This window comes from Crocodylus siamensis, chromosome 6 (genome assembly GCF_052110815.1).
Source record: "Crocodylus siamensis isolate JL-2025a chromosome 6, ASM5211081v1, whole genome shotgun sequence".
NCBI lineage: Eukaryota > Metazoa > Chordata > Crocodylia > Crocodylidae > Crocodylus > Crocodylus siamensis.
The window spans coordinates 53,556,960-53,575,614 of record NC_143400.1 but is presented as its reverse complement, the minus strand read 5'-3'; the positions used below and the strand labels follow the sequence as shown (position 1 = coordinate 53,575,614).

At 44.8% G+C, this 18,655-nt stretch overlaps 1 protein-coding gene across 1 annotated transcript in view; it reads right to left on the bottom strand.

Moving 5' to 3' along the window:
• Window positions 1-18,290, bottom strand: part of C6H3orf70 (chromosome 6 C3orf70 homolog) — a 48,133-nt gene extending 29,843 nt beyond the window's left edge. Inside the window, exon 1 of the mRNA XM_090053130.1 lies at window positions 17,990-18,290. Coding sequence (XP_089909256.1) covers window positions 17,990-18,182 — 193 coding nt within the window. The 5' untranslated portion in view covers window positions 18,183-18,290. The remainder of the gene's footprint in view (window positions 1-17,989) is intronic.
• Between the last annotated feature and the right edge of the window lie 365 nt (window positions 18,291-18,655).

Sequence of the window (18,655 nt, the reverse complement as noted above, 5' to 3'; positions counted from 1 at the left end):
AACACCCCAGCCTGCTCACTTGAGGGTGAACCTGGGGCCATGTGGGTGCATGGCCTGGAGCCCAACCTAGGGCTGTGGTCCCTGGCTACTTAGAAGTTGGCCAGCCCTGATCTCTAATAAAAAACGTATTATATAAGTGCTTGCTATGATTGCTGTTGTTGTAGAACAAAACCCAGCCCCTCCTTTTCCCTTCTGATATGTTAAAGTTCCTACGACTAACCCAAAGCAGATTTCAGAGCTTTCACCCCCAATTGTTACGTCCTACTTTCACCATTTTCTGTACTGAACATTGTCAACTCCCCAGACAGCTAGCTGGCATGAGTGATGTGACCTTAATCTGGCTGTTGTATCAGTAGTTCAAAAAGGTAAGGCGGATGACCTTAATAGCTACAGACTGGTGAACCTGACATTGATCCTGGATGAAGGCAGATACAAGATGAAATTGGGTAAAGAATGGCAGCATAATTGGTGCCAATCAGTCTGGTTTTATGGAACATAGGTCTTGCAATAACACAAACAATAAGGTTAGCTGATAAAGGCATAATACACTAGGAATTCTGTCAGGCAGTTAGTAGATGGCATAGCAGTCTCATTAAAATTTAGCATACTCTAATACCAGTTAGCGCAACACATTAAATGAATTAAAACTTGCCAAACTGATAGATCTCACAAAGCAAGTGTGAGTGGAAAATCCCCCTTAGATGTAGGGTGTTACTCTGCACAGATCAGATAACCTGGGCTCACGTTACCATATTTACTCAAATCTAAGATGAGGTGTCCTCCCTCCCACCACCACCAGCTTGGGGGCGGGGCTTGTCTCAGATTTCCGTACAAAGCAAGGGCGGTGGCAGGCAGCTGCTGCAGCTCTGACTCTGAACCCAGGTTGGGGCCGAACCTACAGCAGCCTCCTGCCCCGCAACTCCACACTCCCTCTGCAGCTTCTGAGCCCCTGGCCCCCTCCCTCCCTTACTGTCAGGTGCAGCTTGGCTCCAGCTCAGGCTGGATTCCCTCCCTGGCATGAAGCACGTGGAACTCCAACCTCTACCCAGCCCATCAAAGCTGACACTGATGCACGGCCGGCAGGGGCTATGCTTCTATGTGCCATGCTCCAGGAAGGAACAGAGCCTAAGCAGCGTCTGACAGTAAAGGGAGGATGGGCGGAGAGGCAGAAACTGGGTAGTCAGGTGGGGAAAAGGCAGAGACAGGAGGATTGGGAGGGAAACGGCAGAGGCTGTGGGGAGCTGGGCTTGCGGAGCAGATGGCAAGCAGACAGGAAGGCTGCAGGGGGGAAGAAGCAGAAGGGGCAGAGGGCAAGGTGGGGGGGTACAAATTTAAGAAAACTCTCTGATACTTAAGATTATCATCCTATACCTTAAAAATTATAACAAAATTAGAAATTTTCCATATATAGATGGCAAGCAGACAGGAAGGCTGCAGGGGGGAAGAAGCAGAAGGGGCAGAGGGCAAGGTGGGGGGGTACAAATTTAAGAAAACTCTCTGATACTTAAGATTATCATCCTATACCTGAAAAATTATAACAAAATTAGAAATTTTCCATATATAGAATCTAATTGTTGGTGGGGGTCATCTTAAATTCAGGATCATCTTAGATTTGAGTAAATACGGCAACACTAGCAATGATCTAGACGAAAACAGAGAAAACAAGTCTGCATTTGACATGTCTTATGGGGTGGTAAAGAAGGAAAGACCCATGCTACCACAATCTGGATGCTAAGCTGGGTGCATCCAAACATGCAATTTATTAGAGTTGAATATGAAGTCATGATAGTGGAATGCCAGCTCAGCTGTAACTAAGGCTGAGAAACCTTTCCTCTTTAAGCGGCCAACTTCCCTGAGTGCTCTGAAAACCACATGCTTACCCACACGGCTTTGACATTTGGCCTGTCTTTTGGGCTAGCAAACTAATGCTGGGGGTCCAATGAGCAGGTCCCTTGAAACCTTGAAGCTCACCTCCCCACAATCAGCTTTGCTTAAAGCTGATAAATTCTACCAAGCATGTCTCACACACTTGGTAACCAAACCTAGAGCCCTGACTGTGCCCCAAATGGTTTTGTAGCTTGACTTTCCCCCCTAGACAGCACCTGGTATGCACCATTCATTCAGGGAAGCAACACTGAAAATGGTATTTGGAACAAAATAAATAAATAAATGAAGCCTGTGCCTGTCCTTGAAGCCAAATGCTTATAAGCTAAACAGTGAGTGCACAGACAGATGAGCCAAAAGCCTTGGTAGTCTGCAAGTTTTCACATAAGCTATGTAGCTTAAAGGGATGCACAGAAGCCAGCATCAGGTTGAATCCAACCCTTGGCAGAAATCTGAAAAAAGAGACATACGTTGCAACAATCTGCCTCCATCAAAAAAAAGGTACAGGAAAGAAAGTAATCTGAGCACAAAAGGAAGTTTGGAAGGCTCTCGGCGAGCTTTTGAAAAGAAAATAAATTACACATGTGAATGTGTGCTGGGAGGGGAGTGGGATTAAGAGAAAGCAGAGTGGAGGGAGAGGAGTTTGGGTCCTCGGGCTGGGAAGAACCTAAGGGCAAATGAGGAGTGGTGTGCGAATCACCCCCACATCAGTGTCAGGACCTGGGAAACCTGCGACTCCCAAGGTTGGTCTGAGCCCCTGTCTCTCTTCCTCCAAGTAGACCAGGATCTGGTGGCCACTTCCTTCATGGAGGCATTGCATCCTCTCCTTCATCTGTGTGGGAGTGTGGCAGGGCACTGCTTGTGCCGCCACTTTAAGGGCCTGAAGGCAGCAGCCACCAGGTGCCTGATGAGGGCAGCCATTTTGAACCTAGGGCTGCCCATATAAACAGGTCAGTTTGCTGCTGGGAGGCCAGGTAACAACATTGCCTAGTTGTAGAGCTGTTGATATCAACTGGAGGTAAGGGAGGAGCTGTAGGGTGGTCAGGAGGCTCCTGGTCCTGGGTATGACCTAAAACTGCACCCTGCTGGGAGTGGGTAGCCTGGTGGGGCTCCCAGTGGTGCAGGAGCCCCCAGTAAATGTCAGGCCAGTTATCACCCTGGTGAAAGGCAGGTTGGGGTGCCTTAATCCCAGTTCACACAACTGGGTGGGTTACCCCTTTGTAGGGTCTGGAGGGTGGACCCCCAGAGAAGGAGGGTGAAAAGGCCACAGACTCACTCCTGTCTGGACTTCCCCTGACTGGCCCATGCTGGGGCCAGGGCCAGAAGGGTTGAAGGGCCGGGGGCCCACTACGAGGGATGCCCAAGACCTGAGGGCTTGGGGTCCCAACTGGCCTGGAGGCGAGGCCAAGGCTAGTGAGCCAAAGGCCCTGGGGAGACCACACCCAAAGGGGAAGCAGCTCAGGGAGCTATGTTGCCCAGGATGAAGGCAGATTAGGCCACTGGAATGGAGGGATCATAGAGGGGCTCAACACTAGGATTACGGGGCCCAGTGTGGGGCTGCCAATTGTGAAAACATCTGGATGCCATCTGCGAGGCTTGGGCTCTGGTGCAGGGGAGGAACCAAGCTGCAGATAGCGCCCTCTGGCATCGGGGCAAGAAATGGGCAGCCTCCTGCTCAACTAACAGTAATTAATCAATTACCAACAAGGCATGGTGGGCAAGAAGGCAGGCACTTAGCCCAAAAACAGGTGGGTGGGCCACAGGGAAGTCACCCTGAGAAGGCCCCCTGTTATAGGAAGCCTTGCTATTTGGAGGAAGGGAGAAGCTGGTGAGTGTCTCTGTCTCAGCCATGTATGCTCCAGGCAAGGGGTAGGAGGGAAGGGATCATAATAAGGGGGCAAGGGGAAGCAGAGGAAAATTTAAGCTTTTTATAAAGCAACATATGTAAAAAGGCTTGTGACATCACTGTGTGCTGGGAGAACTGTCTGGAAGTAGGGGAGGCCTGCTGACATAGGCAAGGGGACCTGGCTAGGTAGGGACAGGGAAACCTGGAGGGGCCAGAGGGACATGGTTATTACTCCAAGTGATACCTGAAACTAGGTCCCAAGGAAATGCATGGCCTGCATGCAAGGTGTTCCATGTGATGTGGGAAGGGGAGCAAGGGCAGGAAACGGTGACAGTTGGGTGCCTGTATTGTGGGATTCAGTTAAGAGTGGAGAAGGAGACTAACACCAGGGGTTCTGATTGCTTAAAATCACTGTAATCCCCACATGGTCAAGATTCTGGGGCACCAACTAAGGCTGTCATACCACTCACTGCTCCTGTAAGCCACTATGCACTCAAACACTTCAAACCACAGCCAAAACGCTATAGTTCCCCAAGCATACAGGAACAAGAGAAGCACTCAAGAAACCACCAGTGTCCTTTATCTTCACCCACCACAGCAGCATCTCGGCTACAGACACACTTCACTGCTCTAAGCAAATAGTGCCTAGTTCCAGTAAATAGCATTCTTCTTTCTGCTCAGAAAAACTAAAGTATTTGTTGACTAAAAGACACGTTTAACATGGGTTTAAAGTTGCTCTTCTGTACTTCACACCTTTTAGGAGCCTGGCATTCAGACTTCCAAAATGAAGAAAACCAAGACCTCTAAGGTACACACTCACACAGCCTTTACTCAGGTCTGCAGTAGGGTCTATCAATCCTGGATAGGTCTCATCAGTTTGGATATGCAGGGTGCATCTACATGAAACATTTACTGCGTATTAGGCTAATAACACTGCACAGTAGTATGGCAGTTAAAAAACTGTGCTAATAGCCTACTGTGTTATTAGGTTAATGCGCAGTAAGCATCACAAAACTAAATGTGTGTTGGCACTACTGCACAGTAACTCTAGTTACTGAGCATTTAGTACTTGCTTAGTAAAGTACTAACTAAACTAAATGTGCAGTATCTAAGGCACATTAGTGAATACCTAGGCGTACCCACAGATCAGATAATCATGGAAGACTATCATCCTTGACTGTGAATGATTACAGAAGATGATGACTCGGGCCTTTGAGAAATTCCCAATTTGCATTTAGCACTTATTACCACACTGTTTGAACTGTAGAGAATAGGAGCTGCTTGCATTTGCCATACAGTCAACCACTCTTCCTTTACTGTTTCACTGGGCACCCATCCCACCACTCAACCAACAGACTTAATTCACTTCCCACCTGACTGCTGACGGTGTGCAGGGGAAAAACATCCCTGTGCCCTACTGCATGCCAAACAAAATGCTTTTGCGTACCATGCTCTGGTACCTGTGCTGGGGAGTTGCCTACCCCTGATCTAGTCCAACCCCATGCTCAAACAGTACCAGCACCAACTAGATCATCCCAGCCAAGGCTTTGTCCAGCTGGTTCTTAAAACTCTTCAAGGATAGAAAGTGCATCACCTCTCTGGATAACCTGTTCCAGTACTTTACAACCCTCCTAGTAGGGAAGTTTTTCCTAATATCTAACCTAAACTTCCTTTGCTGCAACTTGAGACCATTGCTCCTTGTCCTGTCATCTGCCATCACTGAGAACAGCCTAGCTCTATCCTTTTTGGAACCACCCATCAGGTAGTTAAAGGCTGCTATTAAATCTCTTCCCAGTCTTCACTTCTCTAAAAAAAGCTTAGTTCCCTCAGCCTCTCCTCACAAGTAATGTGCCCCAGCTCCCTAACAATTTTTATTACCCTTCATTGGACTCTCTCCAATTAGTCCACATCCTTTCTGTAGTGGGGGGCACAAAACTGAACACAATAATCCAGGTGGGGCCTCACCAGTGCTATATAAGAGAGGAAGAATCACTTCCCTCGATCTGTTGGCAGCACCCCTACCAATGCAGCCCAGTATGCCATTAGCCTTCTTTGCAATAAGGGCACACTGCTGGCTCATATTCATCTTCTTCTCCACTTTAACCCCCAGGTCCTCTTCTGCAGAGCTGCTGCACAGCCAGTCAGACCCCACGCCGTTCCATCCTAAGTGCAGGACTTTGCACTTGTCCTTGTTGAAACTCATGAGATTGATTTCTCTTGGTCCAATCCTCCAATTTGTCGAGATCTCTCTGAATCCTACCCCTACCCTCCAGTGTATTTACTCTTCCCCCCAGCTTGGTGTCATCTGCAAACTTGCTGACCGTGTACTCCATCCTATCTTCCAGGTCAGTGATGAAATTACTGAACAAAACCAGCTCCAGGAGCAACCCATGGGACACTCCACTCAATCCTGACTGCCAACTAGACATTGAGCCACTGATTATTACCCTTTGTGCCCAGAGATCCAGCCAGTTTTCTATCCACCTTATAGTCTGTTCATCCAGCTCATACTTCCTTAGTTTGCCTGTGACAATGTTGTGGGAGACCATAACAAAAGCCTTGCTGAAGTCAAGGTATACCACATCCACTGATCTCCCCACACCCGCAGAGTATGCACAATGTATAATATATTTTTATTAGCTAGTCAATTACTGTTTAAGCTTCAAGCTGAACCACAGCTATTCACACCTAAGAGGAACAAACAATGCCTACCTGGTTGAAGAAAAGTAAACTCTGAGAATTTGCATATGAGATGACTCTTCATTTGGTCAACCAAGAAAATGGGTGCATATGTAAACTGAATCCTGTCCCTGCTAATGGTGATTTAGATTTCAAAGGAAAGAATTAGCTGGAAAGAAGTCTAATTCAAGTCCCATGTTTCTCATCACTGGAGAGAGTAAGTGACTGACTATAGCTCTCTGGAATAATTGATAGCTAAGAATATTGGATTAGCTGTCTATATGTCTGAATGGATGTCAATGTTTTCTAGATGTAACTGGATGATGAATAATATCTGATCTGTCAAACAGATACGCACCTGGGGGAGGATGTTATCTGCATGCCTCCCAAAACTGAAGAGAAGAATGTGGATGAATGGATACAGTTGGATGCTTAAGGCATGCCTTGAGAGGAAAATAACTGTCTAAGGATCCATGGGCTTTGGATGACTTAGTCCCCCAACTTACAAAAGCTGGACAGTGCAAGCTGAAAGGCTGCTTGCAGAAACCTCTTACACAGGTCAGAGGCACAAGCTGCATTTTAAGGGAAATGATGATGATAACTAATTCCTATGAGGGAGTTGAGGGGAGGATGGTTCTCATATTTCAGTCTCAATATATGGTTGCCATTTTTATAATTTTTCTTCTTTATGTAATAAATCCTTTTGCAATTTTTCTTATACCTGATTGTCTGTGACAAGTGTGATTTAAGAGCAGGTGACAATTCCATCTAGTCACTCCATGGGAGTGAGGGCCCATATTAATTTGACACAAGCCAGACATGGGCATGATTCTTTAAGCTGGCAAAATCTCCTCTGCTAGAGCTAGTAAGAGACAGGTGCTACTGAGGTTCGTGGGACTAAAAAATTGGCCCAATGGCAAATCTCAGCTTGTTCTTGGTGGTCAAGCAGCAGATGGTAGTGAGAGAGGTTTGGAGCTCAAGGACAGTGTTGAAAGTGAGTGCATCCCAGTCGTGTCACAGAGATGATACCCCTCCCTTGCCTCAAAAAGATCAGTTCCGTCCATATGACCTCACAGCACAGCTATACCTCTGCCATGAGGCACTACCTAATCCTTCCTCCAAGTAAGGGGTCCACCACTTTCTGGATGGTATTAGCAAAATTGCTGGAAGAAGGTGTGCAGGTCTATGTCCACATTTAAAAAGGATGTTATGTTGAAATATTGGAGAGACTTCAAAGAAAAACTACAATGGCCTGGGGTATGGAAAATCTAACGTACAGTGACAGTAAAGGAACAAAATCTATTTAGCTCACAAAAAGGAAGATTAAGAGGCACCTGGCAATGGCCTTTAAGACTGTGAGGAGAAGATTGTGTAGCAGAGAAAAGCATAACATGATCCAATGGCTTTAAGTTGAAGCCAAACAAATTCAGACTAGAAATAAGTAAAATTTTTAACAGGAGCATAATTAACTATTAGAAACAAGGTTCTTTGGGTGAATCTAATATCTTTTATTAGGCCAACTTAAATAGTTGGCTGCTTTGCTTTTCATTCCATCCAAGAAGAGCACACACTAACTGCTGAAACTCCCTCAGCCTGACAAAGCGTTTTTGAACTCGAAAGCTTCTTAAAATTTTTTTTCCAACTATTTAAGTTGGTCTAATAAAAAATACCAGAATCACCCAAACAACCTTGTCTGCCTATGTCCTTAGACCAGCACTGCTACAACCTACACCCCTATTAACTATTGGAATAATTTAGGAGTATGGTAGATTCTCCATCCTTTGAAATCTTGCAGTCAAGCCTGGGAATAGCTTTGTAAAAAGATATGCTCTTGCTCAAACAGAAATTATCCCATGAAATTCCTTGCAGGTGGTCAGACTAGCCAATCATAGTGCTTGGAATATCAAAGGGGAAGAGGTGACTAGAATTTTTAAGCATGTAAACAGGGAGAAGATATTTATTTGGGGAAGCTCTTAGACACAGAAAAAATGGGCTTAAGGAGACCCAGAGATTTGAAAAATGAAGTTTGAAAAACTAGGAATGAAAATTTAACTTTTAAATAACAGAGGTATTTAACCATTAGAACAGATTAGCCAAGGGATAAAGTCCCTTAGACTATTAATTTGCAATTCATTTTAGTATATCTACAAGTTAGTAGACTCTACTTCGTTCAGTTCCATGATAGGAAAGAATAATTTCTTCCACTTTATCAAGTTCTGTCACTTGGGTTATGTTTATGACCAGACTGGGTGATCATATTACTAGTTGCACCTTCCTTAAAATGTATGAAACTCCAAGTAATCTGACTAGCCCCTGAAGGACCTTTTCAGCTTGCAAACGGTTATATTTTGCAGCTATATAGCACTGTTCATATAAGATCTGAAGGCTTTACAGGTATTAAATAATCTATAATGTTGCAAGCCAGCTATCACTTACAGTTTAGAGCTGGGAAACCATACATATTTCCAGCTAGAACTTAGAGTACAATTCTAGCCAAAAAGACACTAAGAAAAGTGGTATTGTGGGAATCGGGTTTTTTGTACATTCTATAACAATTATTTCTATAGCCAACTGGTTCCACAATGCTAAATTATTTTTGTCACTAATGCAAGCAGATAAAGATTCTGAACACACGGGGAATAAACCTATTGATTATGGTAATGTTGTTTTTCAGAGTATAAGTACATTTTAAGTGAGTTGCCCCAGGTGAGAGAGCGTGTCAGTAACAGAAAATAGTATTTCAAAGGAGCTTTCATCAACCAAAGCCTTCACGTATCCAGCAATAAGTTTAATAGTCCCAGGAATCAGATACGAAAAGGATTTTTTTAAGTCACCCTGTATAACCTGCTAACAAATGCAGACGTGCCTTCCTCTCTTTAAAGATTCAGACAGCTCTCCATTATATGCCACAGCTCCCCAAATCCATTTTGAGCACTGTGCTGGCAGTGCAAGATAGATTCTTAGCACTAAAAATTGTGTTAAAAAATTTAAATAAGAAGTCTAATAAAATCCAGTTTCAAATGAACTAAAGTTGTAAGCTATGCAAGCAATTTTTTTTAAATTATTGTTTCAAATTGGAATTAAACCCCAAAGTTGCCTCATTCTCTAGAAAGAAAAGTAACAAAGTATTTGCAGGTTTAGATTACTATAAAGATCATTATCTGGGGAGAATACATAGGTGGGGGTAGGGGAAAACAATCAGTCTGTCTCCAGACTCACTGGAACGTTGCTCTGGAAGGAACCTCGAGAAATCATTTAGTCCAGCAGTGCCCAACCTTTTTGGCCTGCAGGCTGCACAGGAGATGCCCATATATGAGGCAGGTTCATATATACCTAGATTATGTCCAATGGATATTTGTATAACCAGTTTTTAAGACCTCCAGTGAAGAGGATTCCACACACATGCATACAAGGAAAGTTGTTCCTATATTTTACTACTTTTATTGTTAGAAAGTGTCTCCTCATATCTAAACTAAATCATCTTTGCTGAAAACCAAGCTGATTTTTATATTGTCCTTCACCCAGGGAACAAGTAATCACCATCCTCTTCAAAACAATCTTGTACAAAGCAGAAGGCTATATTCATCTCTCTCGCAACAAACCCAGATCTTTCAGCCTCTCCTCATGGTCCACATTTTTTAAAGTTGTTATCATTCTTGTTGGTTTTCTCTGGAATCCCTACAAACCATCTACCTCCCTCTTGAAACATGGTAACAAAGCTGCACCTAATATTCCACCTGAAATCTGACCATGTGACAGACGCCCTCAATACATCCCACTAAAATATGGCATATTTTGACAACACCATCGATTTGTGGATTGATATAATTTGTGATAGATTATAACCCGCATATGTTTCTACAGTACTTTTGCTTAGCCAGTTATTCACCATTTTGTATTTGCTCAGAGGATTTTTATCCCCTCAAGTGTGCTTCTCTGCACTTGTCTTCATTGGGTTTCATCTTGGTTATCTTAGATGATCTTTCTAACTTGTAAAGATCATTTCAAATTCTAGTCCTGTCATTCAGGGGCTTGCAACTCCCTCCCACTTCTGTGTAATCTGCAGACTTGTGTGTATATGCTCTATTTCCTCATTCAAGTCATTAATTGAATAGACTTAGGCCCAGGATAGACCCTGTCAAAATTCCACTTGGAACCCTGCGCTACGGTAATTACAGCTAGACCTTACGACCCAACTGGCTGATAAGGATGTCATGTGGGACAGTGTCAAAATGCTTACGTCAAGATACATCACATGTACTACTTTCCACTAGGTCAGCTGCCCTGTCAAAAAAGGAAGTTAGAATGGTTTGATGTGTTCTATTTTTGAAAAATTAATGTTAGCTGTTCTTATCATCATTGCATCATCCTTACATTCTGGAAAAAATTATTCAAACAAATTTACAAAGACCTTTTGGGGCTCAAAATTCAGCTGATTGCTCTAACTTCCTGGATCCCCTTTTTCCTTTTTTTTGAGGACACATACTATGTTTGTCTTTCTCAGGTCCCCTGGGGCATTTCCCATCATCCACAAGTTCTTAAAGCTGAGTTTCTAATGGTTCAGAAGTAACTGCAAGCCATTCCTCAAGTAGTCTAGGGTAAATTTCATCAGGCCCTGCTAACTTGAATAGATATTTTATCTAAATAGCTTTTCCCTATTCTAGCCCGAGCTCCCATCTGCTTGTTGAAATTAATTTTGTTAAGAATGTGGTTTTACCTTTTTCTATAAACACTGAAGCAAAGGCGATACTAAATATGCATAATCCGCATATTACTTACATAATCTGTTATTTGCGCTCTCTGTTAAGTAACAGACCTTCTATAGGTCATGCCTTCTACAGCTGAAACATTTCAGCCACACGTTCTTGAAAAAAAAAATCTCTCCAAGTATGGCTGCATCTAGTAGCAATAATTTAAGGTTGCTTAACTTGTTTTATTTTAAGATTGGCAAAATTTATAAACAACTGAAAACAAGCAACTCAGGCTGAAATCTACCATGGCAAGGACAGCCTCAAGTTGAATTTGTTTGTTGATTTTTCACAAAAAATAGTTGGGCTATTTCTAAGAACAAGGGAAAAAGCTGGAATTTGAGATTCAGGCTTTCAAACTTGAGAAAAAAATCTATTAAAATTAATTTTGAAATGGATGCAATCTACATTAAGACCTACATTACATTTTTATTATAATAGTTTAAGTTCCATCAAAAGTTATATCCCCACTGTATCTGTGGTCAGTCTTTTAAATGAAATCACGCAGTGAACGGGGGGAGTCAAAGTGTTAGCACCTTAAAATACAGTTTGCTGAAATAGTAAATCAGCATTTGATACCACTAAATTCTTCTGCAGGGGCGAGAAAGACAGATTCTGGGTTTTAGGGTCTTCAAGTCCGACAGAATATATATGTTCATCCTTTCATTGTATTCAATCACTGGCTCATCAAAGTTTAAAAAATGACTGGAAGCTGAAGTAGACAATCTTATTTTTTATTCTTAGATTGAAGGAAGAAAACAAGTACAAGATGCTATGTCCACTGCTTCTAAAATCTTGGAAGACATGGTAAGCAAAAATAATCTGTTCAATTCAATAACGATAATGACAACAACTAGTTAGTTTTAAAGGTAAAGCATTTTTTGATAACTTCTTTCTTAAGTATCCAAAACACTTGATGTGATATACAAATAAGCACCTTTAAAATGCTATTCCTTCTGCATTTGCAGTTAAATTTCAATTTCCATCCAAGTACAGCTTGTTAAAACCCACAAATAAAAAAATTAGGAAAACAGTTTATCATTCACAATTTTCTAACATAATACAAAAAGTAACATTTGATCTGAAGAAAAGCTGCAACTGCCTAAATAAATGCGCATATTGTGCAAAATCCTAACCAGCAAGAAGTGCTAAATTACACTAAAGGCAATTTTCAGTAAAAATGAATGTGGTTTAACAGTTACCTATTAATGAGAACCAACGTTTCTTTAGGAAAATAGCTTAAAAGTACAAACATGAACAAAAATAAAACCTATTTTTTAGATAAAAGCTTCCTTACTAGCTGATTTAAATCATGATTAGAAATGGTAATTTAAATCTCTTTGCTTTAAATTAATCCACTCTGGACATGGGGAAGGGCAGGTGGCATTACCAGGACAGACCTTTTATGATCCTAAGCAGAAGTTAGTTGCAAGCTGGCAGCTCGATTCTGTGCGATTCCATATGGTCTAGGTATGTCACTTTGTCACACAGCTCCTCTACATCATTTCCACAGAGTGATCAAGCATGCCCCATTCCAGTGCTGCAGGGACTGAGCAGGATGTTTCCTGAAACTGGTCTTCCTGGCCATGGGAAGGAACAGTAATGGTGGGAAGGCTAGTATCGTCAATGCGGCCCCTTCTCTCCCTCCCCGTCATGCTCCCTGCTCCCACTCAAGTAGCACAGAAGAGGAGACAGTTGCTCAATTCAAATGCAGAAGGATGAAAAGCACAAGGAGCAGAAAGATAAAATGACAGTACCATGCTGGGAACAGGATCAGAAGGGGTGGGGGGGCCATGGCAGAAGAGTTTGTAACCACTAGACCAAAGGTTCTCAACCCTTTTAGGCTCAAGGCACCCCTTGGAAAATGCCAGCTTAGTTTTCACTCATTTTTTGACTCTGGAAAAATAATAGAGCAATTCTTCTGTTGGAAAGAACTCAAACAGTCCACAAGCCAAGTCAAGTCAATCCTGAGGCTGCTGTGACTGCTGGGGCACCTTAGATGCTTAACAACCCCCCTAGGTTAGCTGAGTTGCTTTGAATCACTGGTGATTCTTCAGGCAGTGACCTGGTGGCATCCATCTCCTCTCCAGGTACGGAAGGCCGTTAGCTCCCAGAGAGCTCATCTGCCCTTTGACAGGTCTTGTTTTTAGTCCTACTGGGTGTCCACACACCCTCCTCACCCAGGCTAACAGAGGTGGGGGCTCCCAGTTTAGTTGTTGGCATGGTACCATATAGCAGACCAAGAGAGACCTGGCCTGACAAGACCACAGCAGGCCAGAATGTTTTTAATACTATGGACTCCAAGTTGAAATTTCTGAGTTTCTCTTGTGAATCATGTCTGCACAGCTAGCAGTGCTAACATTGCATGGCAACATGAGGCACCACTGAAAGGCTCGCAAGGTGCCCCAGGGTGTTATGGTACCCTGGTTGAGAATCACTGCACCAGACACACTCCAGTCCACAACCTGGAATTGTACCTCACTTCCCAGGGAACAATATTTCTCTACTGTCTGAATATAACTGAAAATCACCAGCAAAAATTCCTTTGCTCCACCCCTCTGGGGTGGTCCAGGTAGACCATCACAGCTTACTACTGCTACCATTGACTACTACCACCAGTCAGTCGTTTAAGCCAAGCGGTAAAGATTTCTGCTCTGGATCTAAGGATCTGTTGCAAGGCACTGGGATGTTGCTGCTTTAAGAGAGGCTGCTTACAGGTGTCAGGGGGGAGCTAATGAGGGACTCACCTGACCGGAAGAGGGTTCAGGCTGGAGGTATATAAGCCTAGAGCCTGTGGGCAGCCCCCCTATTTATTATTATACCATCAAGGTGCCCTGTGGCAGAGCAGGTACAGTCGCGGATCCACCAGGGAGTGTCACAGCTATCCCTCTGGGCACGACTTAGCTTCAGGGTCTTTTACTGGTTACCCACGTAAAGGTGAAATGGTTCTACATGATGCGATCTGTCTGCCCAGAGTGTTCCTAACTTGCAAGTTAGGTTGAAAAAAAGAAAGGCAGTTTTAAAAATAAATAAATAAATACTTAAGATTGCAAAGTTTGTCACTCAAAAATTAGGGGACATAAGATTAAGGTTGCCTGTCCAGACACATGATGATACAGACCCTAAGTATATGATAAGATATTACAATATTTAATTTTAAATACTTGCCCAACTGAAACAAGACATTTTGAAATAAATGAGAGTTTTGTATGGGATGGGATGGATGGGGAAATATAACACCACCCCCCCACTCTTGGAGCAGAGATTTTAAAATAGGCATCCCTCATGGAGAACAAATCCAAGCAGCAACTTTGTGAACAGTGGGGTACACATCACGTTGAGCAACAAATACGAGCAGAGGAGACATCTCTGAGCAGGCAGCAATGTTCGAGTGAGCCTTGACATGGCATTCTCATTTCAGGCTGTAACTATTGTTCGCATCTCAGTAACTTACTTTCTGTGACAATTTGGTCTAGTTACTTAACATCTCAACCCTCTAGTTTCTTATCCAACGCTGTGGCCTGCTGAGATTTCAGAAAAGCACTAAATAAATGCAGTATAGTATTATTTTGACTTGCGATCTTATAGACATTTTGTTTGAAAAGTCCAGTCCTTAAAGATGCATGAAACTACCACATATAATTAATACACCATACATATTAATTAATTGCTTAGATATGTCAGTAGTTTGAATATTGCAAGTGTGTGCGTCTGGTCAGACACTCCTAAAAGCACAACTACATGAAGGATGTGTTGGGAGGGGGTTTCAACCTTTGATTATAATGGTAGGATTTTGTTTTTGGGTTTTTTTACTGACAAATACTTTGAATCCTTCACTTTAAAAGTGCATAGCTCAAATAAAACCTTTATTTAGAAAATATTTTAAAAAAAGGTAAAAAAGACACTCTATAGATGTAGGCATCACTAACTAGAATTCTGTCAATACAGTTGCTCACTAGTGTGTTCGATGAAAAACCACAGATTCAGAATATACTGTGCCTATATATTGATTTAAAAACTAACCTCTGACTACATCTTGCGATGGACATTTTGCCAAATACAAGCCACTCCTTAGTACAAGGTATCTTTAATTACATAGGTGTTGTTTGTAAAGAGTAAAATAATAATGACCCTAATAGTGCATGATCAGTGATCACCTTAGCCAAGATGTCAAGCTCAGATCTTCAGGGTGATTAGATAAATATGCCTAAAAAAAAAAAACCCGTAAAAGAATGAGGCAAACATGAGGGGGGGGGAAATACACAGCCAGCTACCAATGCCAAGAGAACTGCTTTCCCCTGCAACCCAAGCAGCTTCAACACAGACTTGAGAAGCGTCTGTGCCCACACGTGTGCCCACTGCATCACCCAGTATTCACTCCTGTTCCATGTTACCTCTGAGCCATTGCTAGATCACCTCTCTCGCACCTCTGTTTCAGCACCACTACTCTGCTCCATGGTGATAGCAGAGCAACATGTTCTGCCATCCCAACCTCTACAGCACCATGCCTAGTTTCCAAAAATTAAGATTTTAGTGAGCACTGGCACATAAAACACCAATAAGATTTTTGCCCTCCATTCAACTGCAGCCGAGTCCCACAGAGGAAGATTAAACAACGAGGCCCACAATTCGAGGGAGAAAGCCAGCAAGATACCTCCAGCCCTTGTCACTGGAAAGTGAAATGCCTTCACATTGCTCCCAACCCACAAGTGCTCAATCTTTATTTCCATACACTAGCGTGTTAAGATGCCACTGAATATCCCAAGGATTCCTACTGCAGAGAAAAGAGAGAGCCAATGACGGGCAGAAAAAGCCAAAGCATTCAAACCAAGCCAAAAATAAGAACTGGATGGGAAAAGACAACTTGAAGGAGTCGGGGAGGAGGATAGCACAACTAACTGCACAGGAGGAATGCTAACTAAAGTTCATTCAGCAAAAGAGATTTGGAAAATGCCAAAGATGCTGATCTGAATAATCATCAGAATATTACAAATCCTGCAAATATACAGCCAGAAAAAATAAAATACCATTTGTCCAGACCACAACACTTGGATTTCATAAGACAAATTTGAAATTGAAAGGTTGTTTATAGGAAGACATCTGTTTCTGGAGCCATTGCCTATACTTCTCAGGATGGCCACTTTTTTGCTACTCCATTTAGAAAAATGCCTGCAGCTGAAGCGCTGCTACAGACAAATGGTAAGGTTTTTATGCTGCAATTTATCAACCCTCATGGGCACAACCACTGTGAGAAAAAACAATCCTTCAGAATGACAGCTGAAACCTGCAACATTTCTCTGATAAGACAGGTTCTCAGAAGGAGAAACAGTTTTGCCGTGACCAAGAGGCTGATCCCATTAGTAGTTTCAGGGAAAGGAGGATCACGTACACAATGGTACCAAGCAAGAAAATATCAAGACGTTGCTAGATAAAGGAAAACAGCTATCATGAATCCCCCTGCAAAACACAAAAGTGGCTTTTAATAGCATAAGCTGGGTCATGAGCCTACTCTATTTCCTGTAGGTGTAAGAAAAACCTATTTGCAGGTCTGGAGGACCAGAACAGTGATAGGTTTTTTTTTCCTGGCTGAGGATACAAGAATGATCACAGCTTGCTGTGAAATTAACTTTTTGACTAGCCTTGTGTAGAGGCAGGTGCTAGGGGAAAAAGCACCAGCTACATCAATCAAAACAAGGGTGGGGAGGAATGGCAAAGTAGTCATTTGACCCCAAGGGGCACCTTTCCTCAACATTCAACCTCCCTGCACCCCAACATTATCCTGCCAAAAACCTAAAATAAGAGCAAGGGTGCTTTCCACAGACAGAAGGCACCAGTCCAACTCAAGGTATTCATTCACTTGTTGGCGAACTCCTTCTGGGAAGCTTGCCGCGGTCTTGACATAGTGGTTCACCATGACTGGAAAAAGTTGACATTGAGGGTGATGGAGCACACAGGGTACTACTGTGTCTTATTCAGAGGGGCTGTGCACACCTACTGCTATGGCAGGCTCCCACTGGCAACAGGCGCGGACCTCAGCTTTGTGCTGGGTGCTCTCTGTGCATGCTTAATATGGGCTGCGTTCAACCAGCTTTGCAGCTTGTTCCCCTGCTTTCTCTGTGGCAGGTCCAGGTGTTAGGGCTGTGCTGTGTCAAGGTTGCTGGTAGTCTTGTAGAGAGTTTAGATGACAGATTTGTATAGGGATGATCCTGCCTGAGGCAGGGGCTGGACTGGATGCAAGCTCTGGGAGGTCTCTTCTAGCCTGACTTCTCCGATTCTACAGCAGGGTTGCCTGCATAGTTTTAGGAACAGGTTAAATGAGGATTTGCCTGGGATGGTCTGGATAGGCAAGGTCCTGCCGCAGGCAAGGGGTTGGATGGAAGCTGTGGGGGTCCCTTCCAGCCTGACTTCTCTATGATCCTACAACAGGGTTGCCGGTGTAGCCCTAGCAAGAGGCTTGCCAAGGATTTCCTGGGATGGTTTGGATGGGGCTGATCCTGCCTTGGGCAGGGGGCTGCACTGGATGCAGGCTCCCAGCCCCACTTCTCTTCCACTCGGGGGGCTGTGACAGGGCTGCCCCTGTAGTTTTAGTGACAGGTTGGACGAGGATTTCCTGGGGGAGGGGGTCGAGGTCCCTGGCAGCCCTGCTTCTCTGCAGGCGGGTGTAGTCCTGTGCCAGGTGAGGAGGTGGCAGAGGGACGGTCCTGCCTTGGGCGGTGGGAGGGGTGTCCCCGTCCCCATGGGCTCGGCCGGGGGGGCGTTGGGCGGACAGGCATGGGCTGGGGGCAGGGAGGGGCCCGCGGCACCCCCCACCCGCCCCGCGCCCCTCACTCACAGTGGCACCAGCCGAGGTGGCAACACCAATGCAGGCGGAAGCAGCGGCCGTGGCTGTGCGTGGCGCAGAGCGACAGCCCGTCGCACGGCTGGAAGTCGGGGCGCCCCGCACAGCTGCGGGCCAGCGCCTGCGCCTCGTCCCGCTTCTCGCTCTTCCCGCCGCCGCAGCCCCCCGCCGCTGCCGCCCCGCTCATCGCTGCTCCGCGCCCGCCGCTCGCACCGACACCGAGCCCGGCCCAGCCCCGCCGCAGCCCGGCCCGCCCGCCCGCGGGGGCAGCGCCGCCGGCACCGCCCGTGCCGCCCCGCCCCCTGCCCGCGCTCAGGGGCGGGATCCCCTCGCCCCGCCCCGCCCCCGGCACGCCCCGCGCAACCGACGAGCGCCCCGCCCCCCCGCCCTGTGTATACAGCTGAAGGCACACGCGTACGCGTCCCTTCAGCGCACAGCTGAACAGCCCCCCAGTACACCCGGCTACAACCCGCCCCCCATTTTTGAACAACCCATTAGCGCTCAGGACACGGGGTTACACGCACACACTCCTGCTTGAACCAAAGAGCCACCAGTACACACGCACACACACACACACACACACACACACACACAAGAGCCTCCAGTACACACGGCTACACACGTATGCACACACACACCGACCCTGCTCCTGGAACTAGT